Here is an 18,259-nt window from a genome sequence, read left to right as displayed (position 1 = left end):
AAATAGCCGAACGTATTACAAGATAGAAACGAATTTAACCGATCACACCCGTTTTGTCCCACAATGCAGTTCGGTAAACAAAGGTTGACATTTCAGCAAACGCTCAGCGTCACTTCTGGACGTTTCTGTTAAGTGCAACGGTATAATTCAAAAATAAGGTATGACATTTCTTTATTTAGTTAGAGAAATATGTGCGTGTCCTATTGGAATGCTATATTAGAAAGTTGCGATAATTTTGTAGACGATTTGAAGCGAATTTTATATGCACGTGCACGATTCTGCAACTGCAAGGATCAGCACCGTTTGTCAAGTATGACAGCTGACAGCAGTCACGTACACTGATGCATGTTAATTAAGTCTTATTTGGATATTGATAGGAATTCATGAGTAACAGCCATTGGCATCATACAAACAAGTAAGATTGCTCATTTTTTTAGAAATATAATCCTGAAACGTTTGTTAATTTTACAGATACTGTAAGGGTATTTTATTATGCAGCATTTCATCATCGTATATTAACCATTTCTTTAGGATACGGTGATGAAATTTAATATGATACTCATGCTCATGCATAAAGTAAACCGACAAGTGTAGTACATTATCGTTATAACCTAATTTACATGATGTGGCATGGTACTAAGAACATGTATATATTTAAATTATACTTATGTAACACTTTGAGAGTGTGGGTAAGAACCAGCCTAGCAGTTAGCCCCAGCAGTAGGGTGCCATGCAAGTGTTCCAGCAATTGTGGATTCTAGCCTCACTTTTCCCCCCACTGAGGTTTGCATTAATTGTAGATTTATCTAGATGTAATAGTTAGCTCCAGCGGTAGGGTGCAATGCAAGTGTTCCCCCAAGTGTGGATTCCAGCACCACTAGGGGCGCACTTTTCCTCCAAGTTTGCATTTATGCATGTTATTGTAGATCTATCTAGATGTTATTTCTAAACACAGCAACAATTTAATTTAAGGAAAACTCCTTTTTCAGATTTTCTTACTGAGGATAAAAGATGTTAGCTGCAAATCGATTGGTCCATGTGATCAATCTTCAGCGAATGGGATTTGTTAGTGCATATGATGTGCAGATGCGATATGCACGCTATCATCTAGATGAACTTGCCGGAAAACAGGGAGCTCAGGGATTCAATGTGATTCTGTTGGTTGAACATAACCCTGTTTACACCATTGGCCTGAGAGACAGATCTTACACCAAAAATGATGAAATTAAGTTAAGACAGACTGGGGCGGAATTCCATCGAACCAACAGAGGTGGTTTGATCACTTTCCATGGGCCAGGTCAGCTTGTTGCTTACCCGATTTTGAATCTGAAAGACTTTAAGATTGGCATGAGGGACTATGTTTGCAAACTTGAGAAAACCATGATTGGAACGTGTGAGTACTTTGGGCTCAAGGCAAGAACAACAGAGAATACTGGGGTCTGGATTGAAGACAGGAAAATTGGAGCCATAGGTTGGTACCATGATCAAAACATTATTTTACATTGCACTGGATACGATTAGTGTTTACAGAATAGGTAGTTAAATTGAATTGCGATGACTTGAATAATACTTTGAAAATCTTTGTGATTTGATCCTACATACCATTATAAAGCATTAAAGAAATGTCAGAAGTACACAATAAAAGTGATATAACTTGACTTGGCTGGCATCTTGTTAAATTTATCATTATCTTTTACATTGCCTTTTTGAGGATTGCTATTTTGTTCTTAATGTACTGAATACCCTTAATACAGATGGAAAGTCTTAAAATTCTAATTAGTCTTTATGAAATCATTTCATCATTCCAAAATAAGTTTTTAAAACTGTTCATCTTCTTCAGGAATCCATGGCAGTCGGTACATCACAACCCATGGGGTGTCACTTAACTGCAACACAGACCTGGCATGGTTCAAACACATCGTGCCATGTGGTATCGAGGGTAAAGGGGTCACCTCCCTTACCGAGGAGCTTCAAAAAGATGTCAACATCGCCAGTACCATACCTGTTTTCCTTGACACGTTTAGGCAGAAATTTGACTGTGAGATTGAAGAACAGTTTTTATCAAAGCAGGATTTTGATATCTTGCCGACTAAGGAAAATTTGCTCAAGATTGAGAAAGAGTATAGCAATTCCATAGATGATGTGGATGGTGATGTTGAAGATGAAAAGAACAGGGTTGGTCAGCAAAGGTGCTAAATTATAGTCAACTGTGACGTTATCTACTGAAGATTGGTTAATCACGAAATGATTTTTCACGAAACAATCAGCTAGGCAGCAGATTTAGAACCTAGTGCAATATCAGTTTAACAACATTTTCTTCAATGATTAAATATTACTTGCACCTCTTTCAAACCTCGCAAAATTGGCCCTGAGCAAAAAAAGACCCCGGGGAAAATGAAACAATATACAGTCAATTTAGAATGAAACTATAACGTGTCCCTAGGTTTACCATTGGGGTTTTGTTTCTAAGCCCTTGATTTTATGTTTCTAGATACTCAGTTCAATACTTGAATTATACATGTATGTAAATATGATTATCAAATTTGTGTGTTTTCCATTGAAACACATACACAACACCATAATTGTTGTTCTTTAACAGTTGTTTATATTGTTACATGTTAGTATTATTATTGATGATTCAAAAATACATGTTGATCCAAAAATCTACTTTATTCCAACTTTTTTTATGTTGTTCTATTGTAAGTGCTGTATATGATTTCATTATGCTTGTTAATGCCGTTATCATTGTGTTATTTTTTCATGATCATATATATCTTTGTTATTGACAGTACTAGATATAACTAAGCTTTAAAGGGACTCAATCGTAGATTTAAATTTGGCACATTTTTTCAAATTTTGTTGAAATTGAGTTATTTTTCCTACTTTTATGAACAAACACCAAATAGAAACTTGCAGATACTCTCTGAACAGAATTTCTTAATATAACCATGCTTCAAATTCCATCTTCAATAGCGTTACTAACACTATTTGATAACATAGAATTATAATTGTTAAAAACAAGGCACATTTAAATTTTGGTAATGTTTTATCATTGAATTAAGCATAATTATTACTTATTTTGTATATCTGATTCTATAAAATGTGAATGCCTCCATTAAAAGGGACTAGACACCAGATGATACATATGCAAGAAAAAAGAAAATGTCTAAAACTTACATAAAATTGACATCATTGTGTACAATCCTTTAAACATTACTTACTGATGTATCACAGCGCTTACGACACATGAATCTTTCACAGTTTTTGTGCATTTTTTCTATTCAAAATTTTCTGGGGTTGGGAAACACAGATGAGACAGCAACATGATTGTTGCGTTTATTATTTTGATCATGTGATATGATGAATTATCAGTCTCGCTCGCATTGACAATTCTATGCTTCTTTTGAGGAAATACTGTATTTGCTGCTTTTTAGACCATCTGGGTTGTAGTTACTTTAATATAAATGAGATATTATATTCATTGATGTAACAACTGTGGCCACCATTCATGCTTCTCCATATGTTGAAACAGATTTGCAATATGATTAAGATAATGCAAGGAAAATATGCGAAGACTTTATTGCTTGTAACATAAATATGTATCTAATATACATCAAATTAGTGTAAAAGGTTTGTCTTTAATTTAATGTGTCATCTGGCATGCAAATATTATTTTTTTGTGTTAATGACAGTTAAAAACTTAGTAACACATTTATTTACAAAAAGATAATATAAGCTTTAAAGTGGCACTCATATTTTAATTCAATACATACACATGTATAACAAATTTTGAGTGATAAACCTTTAACTACTTACTAAATAATGCATTTATAGAAAATATTAATTACTGATGACAAGATTGTAACTGTGTATATAATTGCAGGAAATGCACAAATATAAAATGACTGTGTCCTAAAAAATTTACAATCGTCAGATCAGTTATCGTCTCATAAGGTAGAAATACCATGTTATCTGCACCTTTCTTTTAATTTAAACACGGTATCCTTCTTAAGAACCATTGTTTTCGATATTCATTTAGCCTTTTTGGTAGATTAAACAATAATATTTATTTTGGTTCATCTTATTTTGGAGTAAGAGTGCATCTCTAAGTTTTATTAAAAAAGCATCTTTAAGATATAAGTTAGAAGAAAAGTAAGCAAAAGCATGGAGCCTTTTCATCAACTATCCTTGGAGGCATTTCACATCTAGGATAGATTTTCAACAGTAACGACTTTTGCATTGTTAAAAATCACCCCCATGTACAAATTGTTCCATGAACATTTGATGAAATGAAACTATTAGTCACAGTTTTCAAATAATAGACAATCTGTTACATATCTGTAATTTCCCCATGTCCTTTTTACAGTTATGTAATGAGCATGCATTTGTTATTGAGCTGTTATTTTTTATTATTATTTTTTTGTATCATATTGATACAAGTCTGTCATTATATTATTGAATATTCAAGTCAAGGTCCATATATTGTACATGTCAAGTTTTACATATTAGGTACGAGAGCCTAGAATCATGCTTGTACTGTTTGCACATGGAATCAGCTTTTCCAGATTTTAAAAACCCTGAATTGTGGCAATGTTGACCCCTAATCTTCTATTTCCTTCAAAATGAATAAAGTTTCGTAAACTTCAAAATGCCGTCAGTAATGGATGTTATGGTATCACTTGACAAAACCGCTTTATGTGAATTGCCAGACAGCTCTGAAATTTAAATTTATTGTGATTGGGTGTGTGTCACTAATATGACTGACAGCCAACAACAGGCAAAACTGTGAACCGGTGTGCAGTGTCTCTTTAGTCTTCAAAAGTAACTTCAAACCAGTTTGAAATGTTGGATGTGACTGTTCTAGTTTTGGTGGTGATTATTATAACCTTGTTCAGTTCTCAATTGCAATGTGAACATTCTTTTTAGCTGATTAACAAGCATGTTTCAATGCTTAATTTATTTTCAAACAGTAGTATCACGTTGACCTGTTTGAATCTTGCGCATTATTTAGTTTGTCTATGTTATTGCTGTGCTGATGAATATTGTATTTCTGTTACATTTAATGGTGAAAGAGGAATATCAATGTCTATTAAAGCTCCTTTTCACAACGCCATCCAGGGTTTCACTTTCATGCCTGTTCTCTCAAATTCTTGAGTAATTTTTCATCCAATCTTTACCAAACGCAGTCACAATGTTTATTGGCATGATACCTTACCTGGCTTTGATCATCAGTCAGAACGCTTTATTAAGTAAAGTGTATTGACCCTTGAATAGTCAAAATATGTCCAAATTCACTGAGCATTTCTTATCCAATCTTTTCCAAATTTGGTTACAATGTTTCTGAGCATAATTGTAAGTTTTATCAAAGCCCAGGTTACAATATTTGCTGTGGAGTTATAGCCCAAATTTACAAATTCCCTGTATATGCTCTCTTACTTGAGCATTTTTCATCCAATCTTTTCCTAATTTGGTCAAAATGTTTCTGAACATAATTCCTTGACTGAGATTGATCAATAGCCAGTTCACATTATTCACTTAGGAGCTTATAGCCCTTGATTAATCAAAATTTTACCAAGTTCACTCTTTCCTTGTTTATACCTGTAGAATATCTAAATATCCAATTGTTACCAAACTAGGTTACAATGTCAATCAGCATAATATCTCACTAGTTTTATCAACAGCCAGATCAAATTATTCACTCTAAAGTTATGGCCCTTGATGAGTTGAAGTGTCCAAAAAGTTGACCAAAATTCATGTTGACAAATAGCTAACATGAGCATTTGTTATCTTTACTATCCTGGGTTACAATACAATCAGATATATGAGGAATAGTAGCATTGTTTTAAAATAACATGTTACTTTTTTAGCCTTTGTTATAAAATGGTATTTTATTTGTATTGAAATATCTGCATTTACGTTGAATACGGATCTGGAGTAATTGTTGACAATCAAGCATGGGTTTTGTCCCCTGTTTTCATATTATTTATCAATAAGCTTTTTTTGCCATGTTTTAATGTAACTAAACAAATATCATTGGGAACAAACATGTGCTGTTGTCCTTATATATTATTTTGAGAAAATGTGTAACCGATTTGAATCTTAATGTTTGTCTAGTCCATGTTGTTAGATATTTGCCAATGTGGTAATGTAATACATCGATGAAATGTTCTCACAATTATGCATTGTCATGCTTGTCCTCTGTTTGCTACATAAAAAATACCCGCATACTTAATGTAGATATAAATTGGTTGTGCTCTTGTTAATAACAACGCATTTTCTTTCTGTTTATGACTAGGTTGTCCTTGTGCTAAAATATTCAAGTGCACACAAAGTCATTAAGATTGTTTGTTTATGTTTCAATATGTTTTTTTCAGTGCCCAATAAACATAAAGAGATTATATCTTATTGTTATTTTGTAACTTGTATCAAATACATACATGTGTTCTGATATGAAATGTTGAATTTTTTATTATAATTGTTTCAGCAATTTAGAAAGCATATTTGGGTTCCTCAGCATGTAAAATTGCAATTATACCAAAGGAAGGTTATTGTTGTTGTTAACATGGGCAATGACATTGAATAGACAGGCCTGTTCTTGACTTTAAAAAGAAAATCCTGTAAACGACATTAAAAAGTCTGTCCTTGTCATTGAAAATAATACCTGTCCTTGACAATTAAAAGGCAAGTCCGTCCTTGACATTAAAAAGGCAAGCCTGTCCTTGACATTGATAAGACATGCCTGTCCTTGACATTAAATTGAAAAGCCTGTCTTTGACATTGAAAAGAAAAAAATGCCATTGACATTGAAAAGAAAAGCCTGTCCTCCACATTGAAAAAACAAACAAGTATGTCCTTGAAATTAAAAGGCAAGCCTGTCCTTGACATTGAAAAACAAGCCCGTCATTGACATTGAAAAACAAGCCTGTCCTTAACATTGAAAAGAAAACAAAAACGCATTGACATTGAAAAGAAAAGCCTGGCCTTGAAAATTGAAAAGAAAAACATGTCCTTGAAATTAAAGACAAGCATGTCCTTGACATTTAGGCATGCTTGTGCTTGACATTAAAAAGAAAGGCTTGTCCTTGATATTGAAAAGACAGTCCTGTCTTAGATATTGAAAGGACTGGCCTGTCCTTGGCATAAAAAAAATGTCCATATAAATATAGCATTGACTTTTTATTCATTATAAAATGATGCACTCTAAAGAACACACCAGTCACTACTTTACTTGTCTTTTGTGACTTTAAGTAAATTCATTCCACAACCTTTTTAAGGCTATCCCATAGAAACTCCATAAAACAAAACCCTTCTAAGCTTTACAATCAAGAGAATTTCAGTGAACTTCTTTACAGAGTTTTATAAAGTGCCTTTTGATTTACCCTCAAAAAGGACAAGGAACATGGGAGTATTATAAGAAGCATTTTATATTGTTTTGCCGTAAACTTAATCAAGTAATTTCCTTAGTTATATGGGGCGGTGGGGTGAACCCAACCTTCAATTTTATCTTGAAGAGTACAGTTATGAAGGAACCATTTTCAAACCTTTCAAGCCAATTTCTTTTTTATTTTGAACATTAAAGCTCATCACATGCTGAAATTTATTTGTATGTCTTGCCATATTGGTGAATACCTATACATATCCTTGGAAAATACAGCATTTATAATGATTTAAATGGCTATATCTCTGAGCAACCAAAGGTATTACTTAAAGCTATATTTTATGTTCTTACAATAAGTATGTCTTTATGTGTGAGCTGCATTTTTCTATTCACCGATTTTCACTTTCATGTATGACGCCCTGTTAGCTTTTTAAGCCAGAATTATTTTTTTTATTAGTGCATGGAAAAAGTTATCTACCAATTTCGACTAGCAGACATTCTAACCCATTCTTCATAAAGTACAGGTATAATTAATCTTGAGCATTACATTTTTATCTTGAAAAAAACCCTGTTTTTTTAGCTCGACTATTCAAGGAATAAGGAGAGCTATACTACTCACTCAAGCGTCGGCATGGGCGTCACACCTTGGTTAAGGTTTTGCATGTAAGCACCTTTAAGTCATTATCTCAGTAAACACATCATTTATTGAATTGAAACTTTGGATATGTATTCCCAACTATCTATCCTACTAAATAAATGAAGTAAGATAACACTTATTTGAATTTAATGCAAATAATTGGCCTTTATTATTTGACTTAGAAATTCTGGTTAAGGATTTGCATGTAACCACATTTAAGTCAAAATCTCAGCAAATATATCTTGCCCCCAGTTAATCAGCTTTTTATACTGGTGGAGCTAACAGTACCCTGGGAAGAGAGATGTGAGGAGGCATACAAACTGAAGAAGGGAAAATACCAAGACTTGGTAGACACATGTAGAGAAAGGGGTTGGAAGACGTGGCTCTTCCCAGTGGAAGTTGAATGCAGAGGCTTTCCATCACAATCAGTGTGGAAAATGCTTGGAGCTGTGGGCATCAAGGGACGAGTCAGAAAGACCGCCGTCCACGCTCTTGGGAGAGCTGCAGAGAGGGTGTCCAGTTGGCTCTGGCTATGACGCAGTGAACCGACTTTGAAGCCAACATAGACGAGGTAGTGACTGATCACTACTACCTGCCCCGCCAATTAGAGGGTGTACCGAGATAAGAGGCGAAACACCCAGTGACAGATGGGCACTTGGCTGAGAACGTCTATGTTAAGCAGTACAGCTGTATCTTTACAACATTGTATTGCATTGAAACTTTAGAGATGTATTCCCAACTATCTAACCTACTAAATTAATGAAGTAAGATAACATTTTTTTGAAAACAAATGCTAATTATGGGTCTTTATTATTTGACTTAGAAATTCTGGTTAAGGTTTTGCATGTTAGCACACATAGGTTAATATCTCAGGAACTACTTGATGTATTGCATTGAGATTTGATACAATGATACTCAACCACCCAACCCAAATGCTAATAATGGCCCTTTATTATTGGACTTTGAAATTCTGGTTAAAATTTTGCATGTAATCACATTTATGTTAATATCCCAGCAAATACATCATGTATTGCATTGAAATCTAATTTTACAGTGATCCATGCATGTTTAGCCAAATCTTTTCAATCCTTACACTAAAAAGCGGCCGAATAGCCGAGTGCGCTGTCTCTGTGACAGCTCTTGTTTAACATACCCTCAGTCTTTACTAGCTTAAGTCTCTTTCCTAAATTAAGTTTATTTATTTAAGTATTTTGAATATGAAAATCATTACCTGCCCTGATCAGAACAAATATATAATTCTCATAAACATAATATAATATCCAGATTGGAATACTGAATTATAATCAAGCTGTTGCCTTATGATGTGAGCATTTGTTTAATCACTTAATTGTTCGTCAAAGATAATTGTATTCACACATATTCATTATATAAATTTGATCATGGGCCAATTGTTGGTTAAATCAAATTCGAAAGTTCAGGATTATATAGTTCATGCATTCAGACATGTCATTTTTAGCTAAAAATATCATTAAAGATGTTCAATAAATTTCATAATAAAATCTAGTGTAATTGAAATATACATTGAAATAACTTAGCTCTTAAATCCATGTCTTATCATATTAAAACAGATCAGTCTTTCACAATACCTGACATAAATGGTGAACAAATATTCCATAAAATTATTGAATTCTTTTAGCATTTGAAGAATACGCAAAAGGTTTGCATTGAATTGACTGGGGTTGAACATAAGCTCCGAGCGTTGGATTAATGTGGTGAACATTAATGCTAAGTTATTTCAAATAACTTGCAAATGTTTTAGAGCTTTGCAGCAGATAAATGGAAAGGCTAACTGATCATTGAGGTACCAAAGCTGGCATCACCCTTGAAGCAACATGGTGGGACCATGCTGAGGTCTGAGAGAGTGAGGTTATAAGTGATATTTTATGATCCTTTCATCTAACGATGTTCACCCATGTGGTGAATATTTGTTCGAGTTTAACTAATTTAAAAACCCTTTCTGTGATTGCCCAGTTATCGTACACCTTTCAATTCTAGGCCATGTGGGCGCATGCGAGTACAGATTATGGTCACAAAACTGAACAAGCAGAATTTTCCCCTGGGTACTCTGTTTTATCCCGAAACACAAGACCAGAATCTCACATAACATCCTGCCATTGAGAGTGATTAATATAATATTCACAAGCTTACATATAACAAAAAGTTTAAATTTGCATTTAACTGGTTCAAGAGTTTATGGAGCAAACACTAAAAGGAGGCAGACAGATGGACAAAGTGGTATCCATATGCTCATTCCTCTATTTACATAAACCATTTAGCATGAAACATTTCACCACAGGGACAGTGTCCAAAAAGCATATGTATACATTGATCTTAACCAGGCAATATCTAAGTGATTGTATTGGCCATCTAATCTTAATAGTCCAATCAAACAGCCAGGCTTAGTTTTTGTAATGTAATGTTATGTTTAATCACTTGCAAGCTGGAATCTTTGTTTTCATTGTAAAATTGGCCTTGAAAAGGACAATAACCTCCATCATAATACAAACATGCATGTATATAATATACATAAAACTTAAAAAACAAAAGAAGTTTGTATTTAAAGTTTATTACACAGAAAACTGAAGGCTTTAAAACATAGAGCCTCCTATGTTTGTTCCAACAGTAAAGAAGTCAACATCAACCAAACATAAAATATTAATACTAGGCCATTTTATAGCCAACTGCCGCTAGTATGTTTCTATTTTGAGTGGAAAAATGTAATAAAGTATTGTTATAAAGATTTTAAAATTAGAACAAGAAAGATCTTATAATCTATAAACAAAAAAAAACTATCTGCACCATTTATAAGTTGATTGTAATCACATAAAAATATCATCTCTCTAATCTCGTTAATCCTGTCTTGACACTTTCAGAGTCTTCTTGTTAAACTTTTATTGTTATTGTTCAATTATTGTTATTGTTCAATAAGAAACCCAACAAGGAAAAATGGGGTCTTAAAGTTAATATGATGTGAGCAGCTAAAATGATGTCATATCTTCCTACAAATAAAAATAGAATGGCGGCACCAAAAGTGTGACATCTTAGAAAGGTCATGGGTACACTTAAATATGATTTAACATTCAAATTCATTTCACAGGATGACAAAATCTGCCCATTTAGAACTAGAAATTTGAGACCTATTTCTGCTTTAAAGGGTTCATAAATAAATACATAGTATAGTTAATGGTATATCATGAAAATATGCCACCTCCAAACTGGTGGGATAACACAATCACATGGCGTTTTAATGGATCCACGACCAGGTATGAAAAGTTCTGAATATGAGATTTCGAACTCGGGTAAAACACATCGTCATCTTTGTCCTGAAATAGAGGAAGAAATCAATGTTAACATTAAATAATAAACATTTCATTATAATTATATTCTTAGTTGAAATGACCGTTGATTTTTATTCAAAAACATTGTCTTCCACAATACATTGACTTGAATTCAATATATCATTTTGATTACAAAGTAGGTATATAATTATTGATGGAAGTCGTAATCCGATTTAAAGTGGCATGTTAATTGCCTTTACCTTCTAAAATTTTAATGCAACCTTCATTTTGAGATAAGCAATCATTGTACAAAAACATAACTGTATCGACTAACTGTGCCAACTTGACCTTGAACTGTGGTTCTTATATTGTGACCTTGACCTTTTTCTCTCATAGTATGACCTTGTCCTTGAACTATTTCCCTAATGGTATTACAGCCTTGGGCAATAGTTCAGATGTCATCCTCTTCACCTTAGAACCACAGTTTTGATTGTTACCCACAAAACCATGTTCCCCAATATTGGGTGGACAATACATTAGTAAGTTAAGTATATGACTATATCTTTAATGATTTTTTTTGTCATGATTGATCAAAATTGATATATGTAAGATAACTTTACTCACTGAAGCCGTGATTTTGAACACACTGGATATAATGTTTAGTTCTTTTGTCTCAGCATTCTTTTGGACACTGAAAGAAAAATACACACACTGTGAAACATAGGACAAATACATGTTAGAAAGCAACAAGAAATACGTATATCATAACACCTTGAGTATCAGAAGCTTTATTAGAATTTAATTACTCTTGTGTTTTACTGCTTGTTCAAAGTCCTTGTGTTCTAAGAGTCTAACTTTAAATTAGAACTTAACAGTATTTTCCTAATTAAGTCACTGTAAAAGAAAATAAGTAATTATTTCAGTTTCTTGTATGATGACTTAATTAGGAAAATACCATTAAGTTCTACTTTAACTTTAAAATATATTGGTAGAAATTTGAGGTACATTCGAACCCCGATGACTCCAACTCCCTGGGACCAGCGAAAATACCTTGAGCCTCGAAAAATTTGAGCCAAGCCAAATTGTTTACCTTCAGTATAAATAAATCGGTCTAATTTCTAGTTTGAGCCAACCAGGAATTCGAGCCAAGCGACTTCGAACCAACGAGGTTCGACTGTACTTATAAGTCGTTGAACAGTGCCTTGTTGAGGTAGAATTTAATGGTCCTCGCCTGTTAATGTCCTTGTATAGGACTTGGTGATGTTGTCAAAGAACTTTACAGTAATTGCCTTATAAGGCCTAAGTGGTGTCAAATTGCTTGCCTGATTAAGTCCTTGTATAGGGCCTTGACGAGATTGAGGTAGGGCTCCAGGGTATCCTCATATTGGCAGATCTGTCCCCCAAGACACACGTGCATGAACAGGCGAAACAGGAACTCCTCCTTCTCCGTATCACTGTAAAGGTCGCAGTGGTCTGACTCTTCGCTCAAAAACATCTGCAGGGATAAAGATGTAGAAAAAATAGTAATATACCCGGAAAATTATAGATGAAATAGTTATAGACACTCATCAGTTCGTAGTGGTCCAACTCTTTGCTCAAAATACGTAGAGAGGTATAGATGAAATAATTATAGACACTGAACAGGTCCCTATGGTTTGACTCCTCATTCAATAACTTCTTGAAGGTAATTGGAAATGAAAATTGTTTTATACCAATTTAAAGAGAGGAAGTAAAAGTGACTGGGACACAAGGAGACACACTTGCAATACCCTAGCTCTTTAATAATATAATCTAATTTATAGTAAGACCTATGCTTACATCACCGATATATGGTAAGCAACTTTTCATGGTTCAACTAGAATAACGTACCGAGTTTCCCAGTATATACATAGCTCTAGGCAATGAAGACAAGATTTTCTAATTCTGTTTGGTATGACACAGTCAAGGTATAGAGGCTGTGATCTTCTGCATCCAAGGCAAACACTTAATCTATCATGGCTTTTACGATATTTGCTTGTTTTTAATGATAAAATAAAATTTAAAGTATCCTTAAACCTACATGGCTTGTACGAAACAGATATCATAAGTCTGAAGTCTTAATCACCTGATTAAATTTTTAATATGCAATTTGCCATTGTAAGGGCAAAAGCAAAAAACATGGTCTTTTTATTCTGTTAACTGATCATACCTTCCTAAGTTCATCAGAGATGGTGAAATCCTCAAAGAACTCATCAAAGCACTTTATGAGATGTCCGGAGTCGCGAACAATTGGCCCATACAATCGGTCAAAGAACGTCATGGACAATACCGAGCAGGGAACCGATTCTACAGAGACAGACTCAGGAGATGTGTCTGAAAAAAAAGAGATGAATGACGTATAGAGAGTGGTCTAGTGGTATTAGTGTCTGCATCTCAACCAAGAGGTTGTTGCTTTAATGACACCGGTTCTGGTTTCTACCCGGGATACAGATTCAGGAGTGAGCTTTAACCTGTCTTTACAATCTTAAACGAGCAAATTTGTTGAATTGATATCCCCCTCCTGATTAGGCAAAGTTCATGGATTGGAAATGAAAAGTAGGTGGAATATTCCTATATTAACATGTAATATGGGTGCAGAGAAATCAACCGTTATGAACTTTGGATATAAGTTTGGATTTGTTTGCAATTATTTGAAGAAAAAGACATAATCCGACCAATCTTTTCCATGAAATGGTTTCGGACAAGATTTTTGTAAGATTTGACCTAGTGACCTAATTTTTTATCACATGTCACCCAGTTTTCTATTTTTTTTATCACATGTCACCCAGTTTTAAACATGACAAAGAGTTCATCAAGGAGAACATTCTGATCACCTTTCATGAATATTAAACCATACATAATGCCTCTAATGTGTTCCAAAGATTTTTCTAAGATTTGAGCTAGTGACCTAGTTTTTGATCCCATGTGACCAACTTTTACAAGCGGTCCATATTTCATTAAGGGGTTCATCAAGACCAAGTTTAAACAAAATGTGACCAATCATAACCATGATATGGTTCCTGACAAGATTTTATTAAGATTTGACCTAGTGACCTAATTTTCGACCATATGTGACCCAGTTTTATATACGACCAAGAGTTCATCAAGGAAAACATTTTGATTAAGTTTCAGTAATATTTGACCATGTATAATGCCTCTAGTTTGTTCCAAAGATTTTTCTAAGATTTGACCTAGTGACCTAGTTTCTGACCCCATGTGACCCACTTTTACAAGTGGTCGAGATTTCATCAAGGGGAACATTCTGACCAAGTATGAACATGTTTTGATCAATGCCTACCAAGATATGGTTCCGGACAGATAAACGGAATGACGGACAGAATGACAGACAACGCCAAAACAATATCCCCCTCCCGAAACCTTCGATTCGGTGGGGGATAATAATTTAAAAACAGAGATGTAAACAAACACGAGGGGTCATATGAAACAAGTTTCAAATAGGATAACTAAAAAAAAAGTTAAATGTTCAGATATTTCTCGCAATGAGAAAATTTTCTTTCTACAACAATTATTTTTTTCAAAGTAATTAGAACATGTACATGTTGATCAGAGACATTTTGAACTTGTTTTCAAGCTGCAATTGAGGCTTATAAAAAGTCCTCAGTGAGTAACTGGTTAAAACAATCAAGCCCAAAATAATTTCAAACGTCTATATCTGTTTTAGTTTATAGTAAAGAAATCAGAAATGGGTGATTCTCACTTTGAATTATTTTTACATAATTACATGGAGTTGAAACAGGAACTTACTTAGCATCCTGGGTGTCCCATCTCTACTAGCGACGAGCAGCGTTGACAGCACATTTGGGTCTCTCATTAAATCCTGTCAATTAAAGAAAATCATTTTGTGTGTTCATAGTCACCAACATAACCTTTTTAAATATATTACTTTCTTTTGTGAAATTTTCATTATTTATTCTTGCCTCCATATTTATGAAAATTTAACAAGACCAGGGTCCATATTGAATTATTCTGTATGCATCTTAGATTGATCTTAATCTATGGAAAAAAATCTGGGAGGTCTAATTGGCCAAATTATTATATACTGTAATCCAATTTAAACAGGCAGACTTTACTTTTATGTTTAAATGGGGGACAATATAGTTTTACACTTAATTAATAGATGCACAAAAAAACATATTAATTTAAATGCATTTCTATAAACTCACATAAATTTATACCGGTATGTCTTTAGTACATCTATATCGTGTAAAACTATATTTTGCCCCTTTAGTGTCAATCTAAGCTGTTTATAAACTAGCGCCTCTGATGATACAAAGAAATTGATCATTACCTTCAATTGTTATCACTCAATATATATTTAAGTCAGAGTTATAGGAATTGGTACACACATGCCAACTCTTGTTGTTCTAAATCTCATGTGTAAAAAACATCTTCATCATTTTTCAAGTTATGCAGATTGCCCATCATTTAAATATTTGCAAAACGCTAAGGTCAACCCTAATGAGAACACAGATAATGACAACACCACAAATTGTTTCTCTACAAGTAACAGGCAATCCCAAAATATTAAACTTTCTATTTCACTTGAGAATCTTTAATGCAGGGTTTTGAAAGTACTAAACACATGAAAACTGTGTCCATGGTTTAGTAAAAAAACAAGGATATAGCCCTAGTGCATTAACTTAAAAAATGCGTATACCAGGGGTATGCAAATATTGAGTCTTACATTAAGGCAACAAGATGATGAAGTTAAACCATTTATATCATGTTTTATGGCAAGATGACTGGACTGGATTTACCAAGACAAACTCCTCCTTCTGGTACACTTGGAATGCCTGGTCAAAGGTGTACATCTGCGCTATCAGGTTTCCTTGCATCGACCTGAAAACAGATTTTTTTTATCATACATGCATTAAGTTGCTAATGTATATTCAAATATCGTTATAATTTATTCACAAGGTACTATTTGTACGGTAAGAGCTCTGTCTACAGAGAACCATTCTGATATGAAAATTAAATGCATAAACAAAAACAAAGAAATACACTCTATTGTTTGGAACAAGGATTGAGATTTGTTGTGATTGCATACATGTGATCTTGAACATAATGATCCGACTTGCAACATTTTGAAGCATGCTAGGTTAGGAGCTATCTATCAAATATATATAAAAAATTTTTTATACAGACTGTCCCATCCTTAATACACCTGGTCATTGGAGGGTAAATAAAGAATATTTTAAGTCTGGACCTAGCTGATGCTCACGATAGGGCATACTCTTTATACTGTAACAATTGGCATATCTTGTTCTCTGTGTGGACATTTAGGGTCAATATATATATATATAAGACCAGTCGACCCCTTCAGAGTTGAGCATGCTTTTCTCTGAAGGGATCTGTTGTGTCTTTGGTCTCGCACCTTACAAATAGTGGCAGTGGTGGGATGAAGACGTGCCAGATTGGAGTTGCCATATGTTGTGTTCTCAGTAGCCACTCTATATGTATGTGCATGTACTATGATACTGGGAGTTCCGGAAGATATACTATAATGAATAAAGCTAGTGAACGGTCATCTGTTGTTTCTAAGAATATCTAAACCCCAAACATATCACCTTACCCAAGAGTTTCCCAGACCAAGACAAGTCTTATCAGAGGCGAAAGTAATGTAATGTTCCGCTGTTGGCGGAAGTGCATTCATAGAGTAACCTTCCGCTGTAGGCCGAAGTGTGGTCATAGTATGTTGGTGTACTTAGTTGGTAATATGCAAATTGGCATATCCAGTTCTCTGTTTGGAGGTTTAGGGTCTATATATATATGACACCAGTGGACCCCTTCAGGGTTAATCTGTTGTGTCTTTGGTCTTGCACATTGCAATACTATCATTTGATTCAGGAATGAATCTGTAGGCGTGACCTAGTCCTAATAATTGTACGTGGACTGATTTTTTAAAGATTTTTGATATGGCAAATTAGAAGAATCATGTATTGATCATCTACTATTTAAGGATAGGAATTACTTATCCCATGCATTGATAGAGTTTCGTAGTTGCTTGCTACTCAGGTTTTCAATCAAGATTGTTAAATTGTTCATAATCACATGTACCGTCGACAGATTATACATAAAACATGTCTGCGGTAAGCATGACCAGAAACGTGTTGCAACAAGGTAAAGGAAAATGCGAAAAATACACATACAATTAACATTCAGAAGACGTTCTTTAATAGGGAAACACATTTCATAACGAAATATAAAGAAATTAACCATTTTTTCAGCAACTCTTTATTGTCTTTGTCTTCTAAAGTGCTAAACTTCTTGCCTTCAGACAGGCGAAATGTAAATTTCGGTTTCCTTTCCTCCATCTTGTAAACAACTTCGGATAGTTTTGGAGTTTTTCGATGAGGCCCGTCCGGTTGGTTACACACCACTATTTCTTTCTGATAGTCTGATCGGTAGTTGTGGGGTTAATAAAATTACACAGTTCGAAAGTTGGTTAAACACAATGCAGATAATGTGAAAGAGGATTTTATTAGAATTTGGCTTATATAAACCATTGGCATTTGAACTGCAACCAATATATATATAAACCATTGGCATTTGAACTGCAACCAATATATAAACAGAAACAGCTGGGAGTATGATAAATTATTGGTTTTAAGAACAATATAACACTACCAGGACTGGCTTTAGGTGCCAACATATCTGACACTTTCCAATCAACCATGACTTTTGGTGTTATGGTCCACTTTTGCTTCTAACTTAAGAAAAAAATATTTGCATTTTTGTTTAAAGAGCCTGAAGCGATGTTAAGTCACTTTTATCACATTTTTATATATAATATTTGCTAACTTGAAAATAAATAAACAAGAAGCCCCAATATATTGTTGATTGGATGGTCTGGAGTATATGGACGAAAACAAAAACAAATTCATAGTGTCAAATTACCTTTTCGGA

The 18,259-nt window shown here is 34.0% G+C and overlaps 2 protein-coding genes across 3 annotated transcripts; one reads left to right on the top strand and one right to left on the bottom strand.

Annotated features, from left to right (window-relative positions):
- Positions 1-22: 22 nt before the first annotated feature.
- On the top strand, positions 23-6,396 carry LOC128220626 (putative lipoyltransferase 2, mitochondrial). Of its 2 annotated transcripts, none has more exons than XM_052929101.1 (3): positions 23-158; positions 990-1,471; positions 1,841-6,396. In XM_052929101.1, exons 2-3 carry the CDS (start codon positions 1,012-1,014, stop codon positions 2,194-2,196), a joined length of 816 nt encoding a protein of 271 aa, XP_052785061.1. In that variant the 5' UTR covers positions 23-158; positions 990-1,011; the 3' UTR covers positions 2,197-6,396. The 2 variants fall into 2 exon arrangements, with proteins under 2 accessions (XP_052785061.1, XP_052785062.1); XM_052929102.1 differs by lacking the exon at positions 23-158 and adding an exon at positions 321-415.
- A 4,190-nt stretch (positions 6,397-10,586) lies between these two features.
- Positions 10,587-17,673, bottom strand: LOC128220341 (cilia- and flagella-associated protein 300-like). The gene is made up of 7 exons (XM_052928698.1): positions 17,570-17,673; positions 16,111-16,192; positions 15,098-15,170; positions 13,503-13,666; positions 12,637-12,809; positions 11,939-12,005; positions 10,587-11,359 (listed from the first exon to the last, which is right to left on the bottom strand). The coding sequence occupies exons 1-7, from the start codon at positions 17,665-17,667 to the stop codon at positions 11,228-11,230; spliced, it is 789 nt and encodes a 262-aa protein (XP_052784658.1). The 5' UTR covers positions 17,668-17,673; the 3' UTR covers positions 10,587-11,227.
- Between the last annotated feature and the right edge of the window lie 586 nt (positions 17,674-18,259).

Source organism: Mya arenaria, chromosome 15 (genome assembly GCF_026914265.1).
Source record: "Mya arenaria isolate MELC-2E11 chromosome 15, ASM2691426v1".
NCBI lineage: Eukaryota > Metazoa > Mollusca > Bivalvia > Myida > Myidae > Mya > Mya arenaria.
The sequence above is the reverse complement of the archived record's forward strand: the minus strand, read 5'-3'. Positions and strand labels throughout refer to the sequence as shown.

Bases quoted from the DNA above. Each gene is read 5' to 3' on its own strand.
- LOC128220626 (XM_052929101.1), top strand. From the start codon at position 1,012: ATGTTAGCTGCAAATCGATTGGTCCATGTGATCAATCTTCAGCGAATG. The intron at 1,472-1,840 runs GTTGGTACCATG...CATCTTCTTCAG, and splicing joins CAGGAAAATTGGAGCCATAG to GAATCCATGGCAGTCGGTAC.
- LOC128220341 (XM_052928698.1), bottom strand. From the start codon at position 17,667: ATGGAGGAAAGGAAACCGAAATTTACATTTCGCCTGTCTGAAGGCAAG. The intron at 12,006-12,636 runs GCAAGCAATTTG...TTTTTCTTTCAG, and splicing joins CTATACAAGGACTTAATCAG to TGTCCAAAAGAATGCTGAGA. The intron at 11,360-11,938 runs GTGAGTAAAGTT...CCTCTATTTCAG, and splicing joins TGTTCAAAATCACGGCTTCA to GACAAAGATGACGATGTGTT.